The sequence below is a fragment of the Rhineura floridana genome, chromosome 2 (assembly GCF_030035675.1).
Source record: "Rhineura floridana isolate rRhiFlo1 chromosome 2, rRhiFlo1.hap2, whole genome shotgun sequence".
Taxonomy (NCBI): domain Eukaryota; kingdom Metazoa; phylum Chordata; class Lepidosauria; order Squamata; family Rhineuridae; genus Rhineura; species Rhineura floridana.
This window is the reverse complement of record NC_084481.1, coordinates 219,798,882-219,816,500: the sequence shown is the minus strand read 5'-3', so window position 1 is coordinate 219,816,500 and position 17,619 is coordinate 219,798,882. Positions and strand designations below refer to the sequence as shown.

The 17,619-nt window shown below is 43.4% G+C and overlaps 1 protein-coding gene across 2 annotated transcripts in view; it reads right to left on the bottom strand.

The window, feature by feature from the left end:
• The window catches only part of KIF26A (kinesin family member 26A), a 211,066-nt gene that overhangs the window by 60,077 nt on the left and 133,370 nt on the right, over positions 1–17,619 (bottom strand). For both annotated transcript variants that reach the window (XM_061612286.1, XM_061612287.1), the window contains exon 5: positions 3,010–3,193. In XM_061612286.1, the coding sequence (XP_061468270.1) occupies positions 3,010–3,193 (184 nt within the window). The remainder of the gene's footprint in view (positions 1–3,009; positions 3,194–17,619) is intronic.

Here is a 17,619-nt window from a genome sequence, read left to right as displayed (position 1 = left end):
AAATTAGTGCCTCTTGTCAGTGGAGCAACTCTTGTGCCTATTCTTTTTGAGATCTTTTACAATACTGAAAACCTGTAGTCAGCTCCAACAAACAGGGACTGAGGATCCCAACTCATCAGATGTCCAGCAGAGGACAGAGGACAGGTGAAGGTAGATTAGAAAGCAGCTTTAGAGCAGAAGGTCCTCCAAGTGTGAAAGAATGGGACTGTGGCCCACATCTGGGCTCTTGAAAGGGAATTCCCATGGGATTTTCCAACTGGGGCAGGACCAAATAAAGACATGCAATAGGGGGTATTTGGCAGCTGGACATACTGTATCTCAGCCCTTCAAGAGAAAAGTAACTGGGCCTCAGATTGGTGTGGCTAGCAAAATCTTCAACACTGAGCACAATCTGCAAGAGCCCTTTCTCTAAGAAAGCAACCTGGAAACATCACTTCCTTCCTTAACTAAAGATCATACAGGGATCCCTTACTGATACAGACCAATGACCCATTTCATCGGGCATCTTCTCTCTCACAGAAGACAAGCCAGAATGCCTCAAATGAAGCTTAAATGGGTGTCACTGCAGGGCTGATACTTGCTACCAAGCTCTTGCAGTCATTTGAAAATCCAGGGAACCAGGGAGGATGTTAGATCCTTCCCTTCTTTACTCCTACATGGACCATTCTTAGTTACTGACTAGGCAGTAAGCTGTGGCCTGTTCCACACCACTGCTGTGGCTGCTGGCCAGTAAAGGTGATGGGGAATTTTATATATACATACATGTATGGCTAATGGGGAATTCAATATACACAAACAATAAGCAAAATATATTATTTCATAAAGCTATAAAGGTTCATAACATTTTAATAGTTTATTAGGAAGCCAGTCCTTCTGTGGTGCAGAGTGGTAAGAGGCGGTAACGCAGCCGAAGCTCTGCTCACGGCCGGAGTTCGATTCCAACGGGAGGAAGTCGAATCTCCGGTAAAAGGGGTCGAGGTCCACTCAGCCTTCCATCCATCCGTGGTCGGTAAAATGAGTACCCGGCATACGCTGGGGGGTAAAGAAAGGCCGGGGAAGGAACTGGCAATCCCACCCCATATATACGGTCTGCCTAGTAAATGTCGCAAGATGTCACCCTAAGAGTCGGAAACGACTCGCACTATAAGTGCGGGGACACCTTTACCTTTAGGAAGCCAGAGCCTTTTCTCTTTGGAGCTGTCTCCCTTTACTGTACTGGTTTGTTTGGCACTATTTGTACTCAAAATAATAGATAACACTGTGCAGAACATCTCAGTATCCCTGAGATGTGGAAAGAAAGAATTGCAGTAATAAAATGCGTAACTAAATTGCTTGCTCACTAGCTGGAGTGCTTAGCTCACTGTGAAACTGTACTTTCATGTGAAATACTGAACATTGCCAAATTCACTAGAACACAATGCAGAGAAGTACAGTACCTATGCAATGCCTATGCAAAATGCCTGTGTAATACTATCATGTCTGTGTCATTCTGATGTGTTAAATCCTGATTGGTAGATAAAGTCTTTGTCCTGAAATGTATAAAAACCCCAGGCAAAGAGTGCCAAGTTGCAGTTCTCCACTCACTAGGAGGGAGACTGACCAAGTGTACACTTGTCATCCAATAAAGGCCTACCTTTTTGCTCCAAGCCTGTGTCTTCAAAATTTTTATTCAAGGATCCCCAGCAAAAGAACCAAAGGAGAAATACAAAATTCTCCAGCAAAGGCAGCCACCTTTTCTTTTACCAACAATAATATAGTGCCCATTTATAGGGCAGAGACAACCAATGGGCTGCTTACTGGAGTTCTTGTGCCACTTCAAGTGGCAGCAAAACTTTTTCAAAAGGAAGAAAAGCTTAAGGAAACCCTCTGCCACCTCTGATTACACAGATAAGGTTCCCCCTCCCAAAAATGTATCAAATTCACCTCCTCACTCCTAAAGAAAAGCCAGGCTTCGGCTGTGCTCTTTACTACCCCCTTCTCCCAACACTGTTGAAAAAAGTTAGGTTTCATGCTTTGGACCAGCTCTAGTATCTTACAGTATCACAGATGGCACTTCTAGACAACCTGCTTATTGAGCATTGGTTCTGATTTGTTTGCGGGGAGGTTAGATGACATTGCATCGAAGCAGATGTTAAAGCACACTTTCCAATGCATTTTCTGGTCACTTTCCTTATTGAAAAAAGTTTTATTTTCAGGGGAAGTGGGTTTGTTGCACAAGACCTTCCAATCAACTATCATTGCACAACCTGAATTTGCCAATATGTTATTGAATTCCTCCCCCCCCACACACACAAACAAAATATAGCAAAAGTCTGGAAGCATCCAGATAGAAGGGATCTCAAAGGTCATCTTGCCCACGAAACCCATCACTACAGCCTCACTGATAGGTGGCCATCCTGTCTCTGTTCAAAAACCTCTAACAAGGGAGAGTCCACCAACGTCTAAAGCAGTCTGTTCCACTGCTGGATGGCTCACACCAGCAAGAAGTTCTTCTTCCTTTTGTACTTCACATTTTAGCTTTCCAGCTGTTCTCAGCTCCAATTCTAGCAACTGACATTAGAGATCCTGAGCTGGAGAACACACCATCACAACCACCAGCAGCAGCAACATAGATTTGGGCACAGCTGCCCATAGAGCTCTAGTCAAGTCCTAACAGATACATCTATGCATCACCTTTTTGCAATGGGAAATTTACCATGTCTTTTCAAAGACACAGAAAGCCTATCTGAAAATCCCCCCCACCCCCAAAAAAATTTCTGCGACATGCAGGATCATTTAGCATAAGGATGTCAACAGCAAACTGAAACCCATATCTTGTGACCTGAATTGGAACCACCCACAGCTTAGTTATGTGGGCTACACATTTGTCAAACAGTTATTGGATCAGCCTCCTAAAGGACAGGAACATCATTGCTATCCGGTCTCAATTATAGATACATTTAAACGGTTTCTCCTTTTTTAAAAAAAAGCTAATTAAGAGACAACAAAGAGATGGAGATCTTCAAATACCTTCCCAATCCCTGGATTTTCTTTGACTTTCGACACAGCTCTTAAAAGGCATGGTGGTGCTGGAGGAGGACACATCCGCAGGATGCCACTAAAATTAGTGGCATAGACTGAGAAGTCATGGGAGTGTAGCAAAGGCGCATGATGCTTCTTTCTCTTCGAGGACAGGTTAAGTTTCTGGGCGGCTCTGAATAAAGTAATACCAAGAAAAGGGGGGGGGGGAAGGACAGCGTTATTATCAACGATTTTAGACCAGTAAACCAGATGTTTGGTGCCATCCCTGCCTGTTGAACAAATCAAGCCATTTCTTTTTGCAATCAGATTTTGTAAGAACCTTTCACCAGGAGGTTAACAGAAGGACATAGGGGCCAAAATAGGGCTGGCAAGACATTTGTGAATTTTTTCTCTCCAGCAGACTTTCAATTATATCCTCTTGAACCAAAACAACAAAACAAAAAATCCCACTTTTGGCAAGAGCTTAGAAGAAGAATCAAAGGTGCCAAAGTCTCACATCATAAAATGCTGAAATCATCCCCTTGTCACTTGCAGGCCCAGATGGGCTTTGCTGCTGTGAACATTTACACAGAAGTTATATTTTGTACCTAACAATTTAAGAGACAAGGGGAAATGACTTCTGGCTATAGTTTACACAGGAGTTATATTTTGTACCTAGCAAGTTAAGAGACAAGGGGAAAGTGGCTTCGAGCTATAGCATAAGCCAGTTGTGAGCCCCCACACCCCCAGGAAAAAAAAACCAGCTGCATTTAAAGAGCATAAAGATGATGGAACTCCTTTTAAACAAAAGTCTTTCAGGCTGCAATCATACGCAGGGTTAGGTGGCTGCAGCAGCCAACTGGAATTTAAGCAGCTTAAGTATGTGCAGGATTGTAAAATGCATCTAACTTCATTCTCCTAGGTGAAGTGGGAAGACCAACTGAAGGGATGCTTTTTAATGTGCCAAACAACAGCAATACCACTGTTAAAATGTTGAATTTTCAAGCACAAAAAGGTGAGAGCTCATGGGAGAATTTAGCTTGGTTCTTGGAGAACAGAAACTGGATCAAATTCCAGATCTCTAATTTTCCAGGGGCAGATAAAGTTTTTGCATGGAGGAGCATTCAGTCATGAGTGTTCCTGCCTGCAATTTGATCTGGTTCAGCCCAGACCACAGGTTTACCTCCACAATGAGAACTTATCCTACAACGCAGCCTGGGAGGAAGGGCGGGATATAAATTTAATAAATAAATACAGCACAAGCGGCATGTATAGAATGCATATTTTGCTTAGACTGAGAAAAATAACATCTCCGGATACAGAGTCACAAGCAGAGCAGCTGGGACCAATTGCCATGTGGCTCCTTCCCTCCCAGAACTGTCTCACAACAGCAGCAATGTCACCTGACTGAATCTGAGACAATACAGCAAAAGCAGCTCCATTAGCTCAGCTGGGACAAGCTGCCACAGAACTGTCGCCCTCAGTGACCATTCTACCTAGTCACAATAAGAATTATGAAAGACTTTGCATCTGAATTTGCTTATTTTCCATTTCGCTCCTCATCCCTCTTTCCTTTTATAGTTCATCTAAAATATACAAATGCACTTGAAGAAAGGTGTCATATAAATATATTAAGCAAGTACCTGTACAATCCTATACATGTCTGCTAAGAAATGAACAATGGACTTACAAGGAAGTGTGTATAAATCCATGAGCTGCTGACATCACCAAACCTGAGCCCTCATTCTATTTATTTATTTACTATTTGATTTATATCCCGCCCTTCCTCCCAGCAGGAGCCCAGGGCGGCAATTCTACCAAAATTAAGAGAGCATTTGCCTCCTAGAAAATTTGCAGAATCTGAAGCAACTTCTCTTTAGCACAAGGGAAGAGTCAGCACCAAAAGTAAGACTGAAATGCTGCAGGAACCGAGGGGCCACAGCACACAGCTCCATTTTAATGGCACAATTTAATTTACATAATGTTTACATAAACATGACTGACAACTGTCATGACAATATCTTGCAATTCTGGGATTATACTGCTGCATCTTTGGTCCTCGTTCTCTATGGCCTAACACTCAGTCTCAAAATGTTTCCTGCTTTATAAATGACACTTCAGATATTTTTGATTAATAGGGAATATTATGCATATCTTGGCTTCTATTATGTGCTGTAACAGGGAAATAACAAATGGGGGGGGAACAGCTCTAGAGAATCTTTTCAAAGCTCTATGAAGGGATACACGAAATCCTGATAGATTAATGATTGCTTCAATACAGTCTGCAGATGGAGTCCCCTTGGGAGAAATACATAAAAGAGGAAAGGATGCCAAGATTGAATTTACACATCCAATGTTTATTCAGACACCCAGGCTGAGTGTTAATAGCCAGATACGTTTAGCATACACAAGGGGATCAGCGAATGAAAAACGTAGGTCAAGTACACCTATAAAGGTGGAAGATCTGCCATAAAAACCAGAGCCATCATGCAACAGAAAGGTAGGGATGTTTAAATATATTGAAATCAATGGGCTTATGCACATCTTACCTCTTGTGTCGGATTACAGCACAAGTGTTTTTTTAAATAACTCCCAAAGGGCCGTGGTCGTTGCTGCCCGTTGGGACTGGTAGGGTGGAAGTCAGGGAGCCCAACAGTAGGTGGAGCCTGAATCAATGACAGATGGAGCCAACTACAGGAATACCCCGCTATACGGACCTTCACTTTACAGACACTCGCGAGTATGGACATATTTACAGTAGCACCATTCCCCTGTTTATGTACGCTCGCTTCGCAAGAACGGACACTTAACGGCATGACGCCACCGCCTGATCAGTTTCCAACTACAAACTTTTTCTTAAAATAAGGCCTACTGTGTTTATTTTAGTTATAAATGCGTTATTTACATCAGTTATGCCCGTATATGACGACTGCAGTGCAGTATATGCATCAATAAGTGAAAAAATGTAGTGCTTCACTTTAAGTACATTTTCGGTTTATGTACTCGCTCTGGACCCATTGCGTACATTAATGCGGGGTATTCCTGTAGTTCTAGGTTTGTCTCCATCCTCTTCCCTGTTGAGTCCTACAAAGGCAAAACTGAGGCTAAGGAAGAGGAAGCTGACAGCCAGGGGCACCTCCTGGACTAGCTGCAAGGAGGCAGGGAGGTATAGACCGTCTGGGGGCAGAATGAGATTGGTGTGGCAGTGTCCTTTTCTCCTTAATGGACCAGCCTCTGCTGCGAAAGGGCACACAAAAAGCTAACTGGGAGATCTGTGGCTTGCAGACTATTTGTTTTATTTAAATTAGGGCTAAACAGTGCAGTTCCCAATTCTGAACTGACATTTGGGTGGCCCTTTCAAAATCCTTGGGAAGTGCACTTATGAGTCATATCTGCATAAGAAATTTTGGGCAGTATTCAACTAAATAACTGTGTGAGCGCAAGGATTACTGCTAGCGCAGTAGGACTTTCCCCCATCCCCCTGCAATGGCCCCAAATCTGCTCAGGAAGGTTGAAGGAAACCCAGAACAGATTTAGGGGGTGCACAGGGGAAGAGAGGGGGAGAACGTTCCATTAGGCCAGGAGAAATCCTTGTGCTGATGGAACGTTCATATTAGCACTACGTTGAATGCATCCCTTCCCCCCCACACACAATGGCATTTTAAGGTAGCCCATTAGCATCAATTCATCATCCTTTTATAACTAAAACAAGCACAGAGCACAGAGTAGCTGTTCATGCAGCCTTAAAAGTACAAAACCCATGACGTAGCATGACTGTGACATAAGCGTACATGGAAACAGCCAAGGCCTTTACAACTTATTATACTGAACAGAACTTAACCAATGTTAAAACTGGCAGGTGGATTGTCATCAGAAATTCACTGCTCCAAATGAGGCAAACATGTTTCATACATTAGTGTCTCAAGGCTGCTACACACATCTGCCAGATTGTGGAAGCTGCTAATATTCCCCTCTTCCTTTTCTGTTGATGGGGAACGGGTTGGCCGATTCATGCACCATGAAGAGAATCCACCATTTTTGTGGAGTTCTGGTCTAATGCTGGATCCCACAGACAAGGCAGCAGCAAGACAGGTGAGAGGCTGCAGGACTATGGCTAGTTACGACAAAAGATGAGAGCAGAGGGAGCCTTTTTAACTATCTGTCCCCAGGCTACCTCTCCCAGACTCCATCCCTTGTGGATAACATTAGGCCTTCCCTCCTGGTGCACTCCCTGAATCTCTGGATAGGTGAAATGCAGTGGGAGACATAGGGTTCCCAGGGGAAGATGCCCATAAGGGTCCAGGCTCTGGCCCTGCAGATATGGAAGGTTCTTCTTGGGGACCATGTTCCTCAATCTCAGTCTCTGTTGTCTCCTGATCTCCAAGCAGCAGACTCAGAGCCCTGCACTCAGTCTGACTCCTTAGCTGGAGACTACATAGCCTCCAACTCCAACTCCTGTTTGCTGCTGGACTCTGGGGTCATGACAATTTTCAACTCACTAGCCTGGTTTGTACATAAAGTGAAGCCAAACTATGGCTTAGCATGAACATGCATGTATGCTGGTGCACCATGAGAAAATTGTGACCACTTCACTCCTCCCCTTGCTCCTGCGCACTACCAGGAGCTGGGCCATGGTTTGGCTTAGTGTTAAACCTCAATCCAGACTCATAGTCTGTTTCACTCCAAACAAGGCATAAACTGTAACCGAGGTTTGCTACTGGCTTATCAATCATGATCTGTTTTGGTAGTCAGAGTGTGAATGCAACAAATAGGTGTTTGCAAGTACATGATCAAACAGTTACACTCATCAGGTAGCCAGGTTTGGCAAAACCAGCATGGGAAACAGTCATGAGGAAATCCAGCTTGTCCATATTGTTTCACTTTCACCAGCACATCTGCAAGTTACCCTGTCCATTGTGGTCTCTCTCTCTCTCTCTCTCTCTCTCTCTCTCACACACACACACACACACACACACACAGAGAGAGAGAGAGAGAGCATGGAGTAGAAAATTTGCCATGATGTTGCCAACGTCCTCCTCACATTCCCATAAGAGCATAAGAAGGGTCTTGCAGGATCTGGCCAAAGGCCATCTAATCCAGCACCCAGTTCCCACAGTACTGATTTTTTATTTATTAAATTTGTTAGAGGCTTTTCTACACAAATATGCGCTCTCAAAGCAACTTACAGTTAATAAAAAGTAAAAGTAAAAGCAAAATAGATAGACAGATAGATAGATATATTTTTTTTAAAAAAACCAGTACATAAGGTAGTGGAGCAACCCTTAGGAAGGATGCACAACAGAAGCCCTCCATAAGCCTTCCAAATTAAGAACCAAATGCCTGGGAGAAGAGAAATATTTTTGCCTGGCGCCTAAAGATAGATAATGATGGTGCCAGGTGCAACTCCCTAGGGAGAGTGTTCCAGAAACAGGGGGCCACCACTGAGAAGGCCCATTCTCATGTTGCTTCTCTCCACATCTCCTTCAGAGGGGGCACATGAAGAAGGGCCTCTGATACCTAGTGCATGGTCCAGGTTGGTACATGTAGGGAGAGGCAGTCCTTGAGGTATTGGGGTCCTGAGCCATATAAGGCTTTATAGGTCAAAACCAGCACTTTGAATTGAGCCTAGAAACTAATTGGTTGCCAGTGCAGTTGCACCAGAATTGGCATTATGTGTTCAAACCATTTTGTTCTGGTGAACAGTCTGGCTGCTGAATTCTGCACCAGCTGCAGTTTCCGAACTATCTTCAAAGGTAGCCCCACATATAACACATTGCAATAATCTAACTTAGAGGTTACCAGAGCATAGGCAATAGAGGTCAGGCTATCCCTGTCCACATATGGTCATAGCTGGGCCACCAGCTGAAGCTGGTAGAAGGCACTCTTCGCCACTGAGGCCACTTGAGCTTCAAGCGATAGTTGTGGATCCAGAAGTACTCCCAAGCTATGTACCTGATCCTTCAGAGGGAGTGTTACCCCGATCAAGAGCAGGCCACAATCCCTCCATCCAGTCTAGGGAACCACCCGCTAACAGTGCCTCAGTCTTGTCTGGATTCAGCTTCAGTTTACTGGCCCTCATCCAGTCCATTAGGCAAGACTTCAGTCTAGCACATCTACTGCCACACCTGGAGATGTAAAGAAGAGATAGAGTTGTGTGGCATCAGCATATTGCTGACTACTTGCTCCAAATCTCCAGATAACCCCACTCAGCGGTTTCATGTATATATTAAATAGCATGGGAGATAAAATCAGTCCCTGCAGAACCCCACATTAGAGGCTCCATGGAACTGAACAATACCTCACAAACAACACCCTCTGAGAGCGAGCATCAAAGTAAGACTGGAACCAATTAGTTACCTCTGAGAAGCCCACAAGCAGGGCAGGAGGACAAGAACCCTGTCCTTTTTTTGCTCCCCAGCAACTGGTACTTAATGACATCCTGCCTGTGAATCTGGAGGATCCATTACATTGTTATGACTAGTAGCCATTGGTTGACTTCTCCACCATTAATTGGCCCAGCCCTCTGTTTAAAGCCATCTAAGCCAGTGACCACCACCACATCTTGTGGTAGCAAATTCCATAAATTTATTGTGTGCCGTGCATGAAGAAATATTTCACTGTGTCTCTCCTGAACCTGGTTGACCTGAAGTTCTGCTATTGTGAGAGAAGGAGAAAAACTTTTCTCTACTTTCTCTGCATAATGCATAATTTTATAAGCCTCTCGTCACGTTCCCCTATCGAAACTAAAAAGCCCCAACCAATGCAGCCTTTCCTTGTAGGAAGAAGCTGAAGCAGCTGTTACAGAAGGTAATTAACAATAAGAAAGGCCAAATGCAATGCTAATTTTACTTCATCTGGATTTTAAAAATATATATTACACATTACAATGCCCTCAAAGCACCCATTTGTACATGAAAGCATTTGGATGAGCATCATCTGTCCCCTTAGTCACTTCTGGAGAGAGAGCATTAGCAGCACTTGGCACCAACAATATCTAGCAGCAGATTCAGGACACAAAATGAATGGACCCCCAGTTGAAATAAGATGGAGGACTTGGATAAATGGAATGCAAACGATCAAAACGCAAGGATTACTTGGTCACCCATCGGATCTTGGAATGATGACCACAAGAGAGCCTCAACTATTTATACATTAAATGCAAGACAGCTGAGCCCTTGATGTATTTTGACTTTCTGAGCTACTGGGCCAACGTCAAGGAGGCAGAGCCACAGTTTGTGCCACACACACTGCCTCTTGCAGTAAAAAGGAGCAGCTGTTATCTTAGCGGCCTTCCTTAAAGGAATTAATAAGGCTATATACTGTAACCAAAACTGGCATGGCACAGCGCCTGAGCAACAGGGAGAGCAAGCGATTTTATTTCCCAGACTGTTCACCAATCCCACAATATGCTTAGCAGCTCAGACATATGGTGGAAGGAGGGCAGCACTCAACCCACTGAGAAAAATCACTGAAATGCCTTTGATTTCACCAGAGCCGGAACACACCAATTTGTCATGGAATTTCACTTTAGGTGAAATCCGGTGGCAATACTAGGGAAAAAAGAGACGGTGCCTGGAGAACTTCTTTCACATTATTATTTTTTTAAGTGCTGGACTTCTCTGTGCCCACATCCAGCCATGCCATACCAATGATCTGCCACAATATGTCACTGGACATTTGTGTCTATGCAAACTGCTTTTGCCAAGGGGTATTTTTCCCCCCCAATGGTGAACATGGGACATCAACCAAGAAAGCCCTCATTGAAATCCTGCTGTGAAGGACCGCTAGGGACCATCTTGCTGCATTGCATCCTATGTTTCCTACCTTCTTGGATGAAAGATCAGGGCTCTATTCCACAGGGATTGCTGGTAGCGACAGCTGGAGTTAGATGCAGTGGCTGGGAATGACCTTGAAAATGTCTCGGAGCTTTCTATAAAAGGAGCTCCGGAGGAAGGGAGAGGAGTAGGATCATGGGGAAGGCTGGAGTTCCCATCAAGTCAGAGGTAGTTGGAGAGAAAACTCCTGGGGGAGGAACCTGAGCTTGCAGACCTCATGTGAAGGAGCCATCCTGAGACCCAGAAGAAGATGGACAGACATGGGGAGGCAGACCTCATTTGATGGGCCCCTTTACCTCAACGTTCCCTTACCTGGAAATGTGGTAAAGTCCTGGAAAGGAACTGTAAGAGGGTTTCCCCCTACTTCATGCCTGCCCCCTACCCCCAAAAAAGGCTGGAGCACAGCTGTCAGGAAAGGAACTACCTTTAGTTGTAAGACTGCACTTACTGTTTGCAAGAGAGTGGGCTGGAGTGGACTCATTGGCATGGAGTGGTGTATTAGTGTGCTATAATATCCACAGCTTTTCAGTTGTGCATTCCCTTTGACTGTGTTTATTTGTATAAGGAAGGGGAGGGCAGTGGGAATGGAAGCAGTCCCTCTGATGTGCCATTGCCCATGGATGCCCAGCATGTGCAGTGAACACCATTGGCTACATGAGCATGCTGGGGACCAGAACAAGCTACCATATCATATTCACCTAGCCCATGACCAACTGCATGGTTTCAGAACATCCAATCATCTAACAGCTAAGGCAAAATATTCTACTAAGACAAGTATGGGTGTGTGAAGAGCTTTGCTAGATCAGAATGTAGATCGCTCAAGTGCAGCATCCTGCTTCTCACGGTGACAAACCAGTTGCTTCTACAAACAGGGTAAGAAGGCAATAGCCCTCTTCTTGTAGCAGGGATGTGGGGAGCCTTTCTCAGCCTAAGGGCTACATTCCGTTCCAGGCAACCTTCTGGGGGACGTATGCCAGTGATAGGTGGTGGCAGAGGCAAAAGAAGTCCTGGTCTGCGGCAATAGTCAGTTGCGCAACAAATGTGAATCTTATGTTCGTCCATTAGGCTAATTACTATGCACACCCCTTTGTATTCTCCACCCAGGGGAGCAAGAGGCGTTATCAGAATTCAAGGGCACATTCCAGCCAGGCAACAACACTCAAGGAGGGTGTGAAGTGGGGCCATTAGGGGGTGTGATCTGGGGAGAGTCCCAAGGGTCAGAAAGAGAGGCCTGGAGAGTCACATTTGGTCCTCAGGCCTGATGATTCCTGCCCCTGCCTTATAGCCGTTAGCCACTGAAAAACCTCTCCTCCGTGAATTTGCCTCATCCCCTTTTAAACACATCTGAGCAATTTTGCTGTTTTTCAAGCAGGAGCTTTTGGGGTAAGGAGAAGGCCATAGCTCAGTGGCAGAGCCCATGTTTTGCCCATACCATCCTTGCCATCTTCAGTCAAAGTGGGGAAAGACTCCTCTGATGCTGAGCTATATGGACCAATGGTCTGATTTGATATAAGTGCAAATGAGCATTAAAGTTGTTCCCACTTGCTTTTTTCAAGCTTATCATTCACACGTTTCAAAGGAACAGGCCTGTGCTTGATTTCCAGCTCAGGCACTTAACATGAATGAGGTCTCTCCTTGTGTTTAATCTGGAGCATAATTTCCAAGCACAATCTGCAAGGCTGAGAAATGCCTCACCCTGAATCCATGAAACTGAGGTGGACCGTGATGGTGATAGATGGACCACATGTTTGATTCCCTGTAAGGAAGCTTTTAAAATTCTGACAAAGCTTCAGATGACACTATTCCTTTCCTTACGTTTATCTAGCCTTCTGAAAGGACTCTAGCAAAAGAAGCCAAGCCACAGATTTCACCAGCTTGTGATTCTCTCCTTTTCCCAATTAACGCTTCTGACATGCCGCTGTATGTTATTTTCCTCTGACTGTGAGATCTACTGTCTGCATTTTGCTTAACTTTTCATCTTTAATAGAAGTTGTCTTTTAAGATACTCCTGAGAGTTCTTTGCTCATAGCTAGGTGTCACAGCAGAAAATAAAAAAATAAATATATAGCACATGGAGGAGCACTCAAGTATCAAGTGACAAGTGACAAGGGACAGGCCTCTAGCCTGCTCTTTCCTCTGCACAATTTACAGATTGCTAGGTCGGCTGCAGCGCTGCACATGGAGACCAGGCAAAGCACGCAGATAGCCTAGGAAGACCAATTAACTAATGGCCTGCATCTGCAGAGCAAATGAAAGAGGAAGGACTGAAATAAATTAATACTCGCCCAGTTCCTATGTAACACAGAACCACGGTCTAAAACAAACTATAGTTTATCTAATAATTTTATTGCGAATGATTAGTGTGTTCCTCCCTGTGCTATGCAGAAGAGGAAACAAACCAGAGTGCTGGCTTAGCATTACATGTGAACCAGCAATCATGGTTTATTTCCTCAAACAAGCCATGAGGGCTGATTTGCAAGCCAGCATGCTGGTTTGTTACCTCTCCCATGAGGCACAAAAAGAGGGGAAAGGCACAAATGAGCAACGCGAGAGCGCAGCACATTCACCACATGCCATGGTGTTTTAGACCATGCCTTGACAATGCATGCAAAAAATGTTTGCTTAAATATGTCTCTGAGCTACACACTCTAAAACAAGGGTAGGTAAAGGTAAGGCTATATGTCTTTTACCAGAACCTCAAGAGTCAGGTGCAAAATAGCAGCTCAGAGGGGCAGATGTACATGTAGTACTTGAGAAGGGGAGGGGCTATAGCTCAGGGATAGAAGACATGCATAAAGAAGGACCTCTGTTCAGTCCCTAGCATATCTACTTTAAAGGATCAGGAAGCAGATGATGGGAGGAAAACATCCTCTGTCTCAGACTCTGGAAAGCTGCTGCCTTTCATTGTAGACAATACTGAGCCAAACAGATAAATAATCTGACCTGGTATAAAGCAGCTTCCTATGAATAGTGTACATCTGGGAACATATTCAGCCAAGGAATGGCTTACAGTACCTGAACTGGGCTTACCATCCTCTCCCACTGCTGGGTTTCCTCCAAGCTTCCTTTATTTCAGCAGCTTAATTTAGGTGTGGAGCCTTTTTGTGGTTGCTATTATTGAACAAGCAGGAGTCCACAACCCGTGCTGATCTACTGCAATCACCCAGAGATCTATGTTCTGCCCATCCCAAGGCAAGAAAAGGCACAGATGTTGTTGCTGTTGCAATTGGGGGCTTATCCCAAGAACTGCTTCATGCCACCAAGCATTCTTTGAAATTTGCCTCCAAATGATGAAGACAGATGTAATGTTTATAGAGCTGAGGAGCAGGTCAAGAAGCTCCCTGACTTCATTCAATACAAGTAGTTTCTTTTCCTCCAGAATCAGATTCTAGGTTCTGCGGGGGAGGAATAGAAACAGTTAAGCAAGTCTGAAGAAAAAGTCAGGTGTGGACCATGCCAATTAACGAACACCTGTGACATTATCAAGAGATATACACACACATGTCTATCAATGCATGCTAAAATGGACTTCTCCATTCCTCGTCTTCATGCTTTCCAAAAGACACAAAAGGGTGTTTGCTTGTTTTTAATATCCTGAGTCATGCCACACATTTGGGGACCAGGTGCTGGTGCAGGAACGAATCATATCATTCAGCCAACTCAGTGCAGTTTCTTCTTACAGATAGTACTAGAAAAGACCAGACTATAAGTATGTGATGGGCACCACACCAGTAATGTTTAAATGAGGCCTGAATGAATGTTCTTCTGGCACATCTCAGAGATCTGCACTAGTTGCCAATTTGTTACAGGGTCAGGTTCATGATGTTACTATCAGTGTATAAAGCCCTTAAGAGTTTGGGACCAGTTTACTTGTGGGATCACCTTACCCCATATGTGCCTACTTGACTGCTCTGATCTGCAGAACTGTCACTGTCACAGGTGCCACATAACGCTCATTCTGTGCTTGTAAGAAATTGTTCTTTTAGTGTGGGAGCATCTACTCTTTGTAACTTCCTGCCAATTGACATCAGGCAGGTGCCTTCACTGTATTCTTTTTTGGTGCCTGCTTAAAACGGTTCCGTTTAGGCAAGTTTATCTCGACATGTTGATGTGTTTTACTCTCTTTTTTAGTTTGCTGTTGATTTTAATTGCCTTTTAAATGTTTTAAATACTTGTTTTTAACTGTTTTATTGATAACATTTCTTGTAAACTGCTTAGAGATTTTGTTACGATCAAGCAGTATATAATTTTTGTTAAACAAATAACTAATTTCTCATTTCCTCCCCAGATTTGGGGTCTGTACTAAGCATTGTTACTACAAGCAACACAGCAATAGTCTTCTACCTTTTATTGCATTTGCGTAACAAATCTGAAGCTGAAAGATTAAAAAAACTGCAGTACTCTTACACAGATGGTTGCTCGATCACCACAAGACAAACTACCAAAGAAAAAGCCCATGTAGTTCAATATTTAGGTAAGCAGGTCTGTCAACACCTAGTCGAAGAGTATATGTCAGTTCCTGGTATGCGTACGGAACATTTAATGAGGTATTGAAAATGCAGTGATTGCAATGCCAACTACATTTACACACCCTACTGAATGAACAAGCCAAGCTAAAGCAGGCAGAACCACATCAACCCAAGCATACTACTTCTGGGCAAAATGAAGCTGTAGTAGTACATATTATTTTTAATGTGGGACTTGTTTTCCTAATGACCTGCATGAAGGTGGTACAGCAACTTTGGCCTAGTTTTTAATTCTACCAAGAAATGTTTTCAAATTGGAGTCCCATGGGGACCTCTAAAGCACAAACAGTAAAAAGAGAGCATGCTGAAGAAGTGTAAATGAGCAATCTTTTGATTTCGACTTACAATTTTGCAGCTTTTGTTCAAATGCTCTAAGCCCCACCCACTTGTGTCAAATGAATGACAGCCACATTGTAGGTTCCTGTGGAAGTCCTTAATATTATCCTGCCCTTCCCCCCCCCCCAGCTCATATGCAGGATGGAATTTTTCCTATACCAGTTCCTGCATTTTTCCATTGTGGGGAAAGGCAGATGACGAACTAAGTTGTTTATATTCTTTCTTGTATTGACCATTCCAGGAACAGGGCCTACTGAAGAGTAGAGTTTGGCCAGAAATTGTAGAATGTCCCCTTTAGAGTTCAGCCATTAAGTCCTAGAATGTAGATATGGGAAACTGACCAGTGAAGTAGAGTTATGTATGAGCAATAGACAGACTGGGAAACGTGTGCTGATTAGACTAAAGTCCCTCTCTCATAGTGGATCTTCTTTGTTCCAGTTCTTTCTCTGTATAACATCTACTTTTGTTGTTTTATATGATGGCAGAGCAATGAAACAACAGCAACAGTTGCATTACCAACCCTTTTCTAATGAAGTCAATTCTGCAAGCTGAGCACTTGACATTTTGGCCCACAATACTGCACTGAAGAGGAAAGCCACTTTTTGACAGTTCTAATTACTTGTCCTATAAAGTCACTGCCTTGCGCTATGGTTCACAAAAATCATGACAAGAGACCAAATTGGCATTTTGATTGAAATCTTATGTTGACTGAAGGCCACTTCTCACATTGCATTTCAAAGGCAAAGAACTCACCCTCATTTTTTTTAAGAGAAAGAAGAAAAAAACATGCAAAGTATTTTGTTTGAGTAATACATTTATCTGGCTTTCAGCCAGACCCATGAACTTCAAAACTCCAACGAAGTTTTGGCAGTTCATAGATCTGGCTAGGAGCCAGATGTGCATATTACCTCCATTCCAAACAGACATTTGCATGATTTTTGAAAAATAGGAGCTTTATCCTGTGTATTTAAATTGTAACACAAGAAGAATCCCTCAATCCTCCCAGATGCAGTGAGGAAAATTAAGACAAATATTTGGGGAATAATGAGAGTTCACAAGTCACAATGATGCCACTAAATTTTAACCCATTTGCCTCCACCTTTATTTCAGAAAGAAAAAAAGAAAAAATGGGGGGACAATTGACAAATGCTACTCTGTGATCTACCAGTGTGCTCCATCTGTAACACATCCATTTCAAAACACTCCCAGGAGTGATGTTTTAGTAATAATCGTGCAAATTTGCAGGTAGTTAGTATGATTGATGGGTGCAAGGGGAGCTGTTGTTTGCCACTTAAAAAAAACCTAAGAAGAACATAAAAACTGCTTTGCTGGATCAGCCAAAGGTCCATCTCCATGTCCAACAGCTGTTGTCCAGAGGCTTGTAAGTGCTCAGAAGCAGAACAAGAAATCGAGATGCACTCTCTTGAATGTCCAAAGTAACTAAAATCATAAAGCCAAATGATGCGGAACACAACTGAGAAGTGCAAGAGGAGTTGTGTTGCTTGTTCAGAGTTGTACCAGATTGTATCGCCAACAGGTGCAAATGATGGTCATGTGTACAGCTATATTCAATATGGTAAGTACATGAGTAATGACAGTACTTTCTGGAAAGAAGGAACACATTTTAAAAGATTTTTAAAAATTGTAGTGTAAGTTCTTAAAATTGCAATAATCATGGCATGTCCTCCACTATGCTCCCAAAATGTACTTCTTAATGCACATTTTGAATGCTGTAATGCAATTTAATGCACCATGGGGCAAGAAAACATTGAGAAAGTTAGGTGTTAAAGTTTTATTTAAATACATTCATGCTTTGAATACATGATACAAAACTTCAGGTCACATGGGATTCTTTCAAAAAGTGGATGGCTTTTTTCAGGAGGAGGGGTGTAAAGAATGGTATCTGATCTAGCTCTCCCATC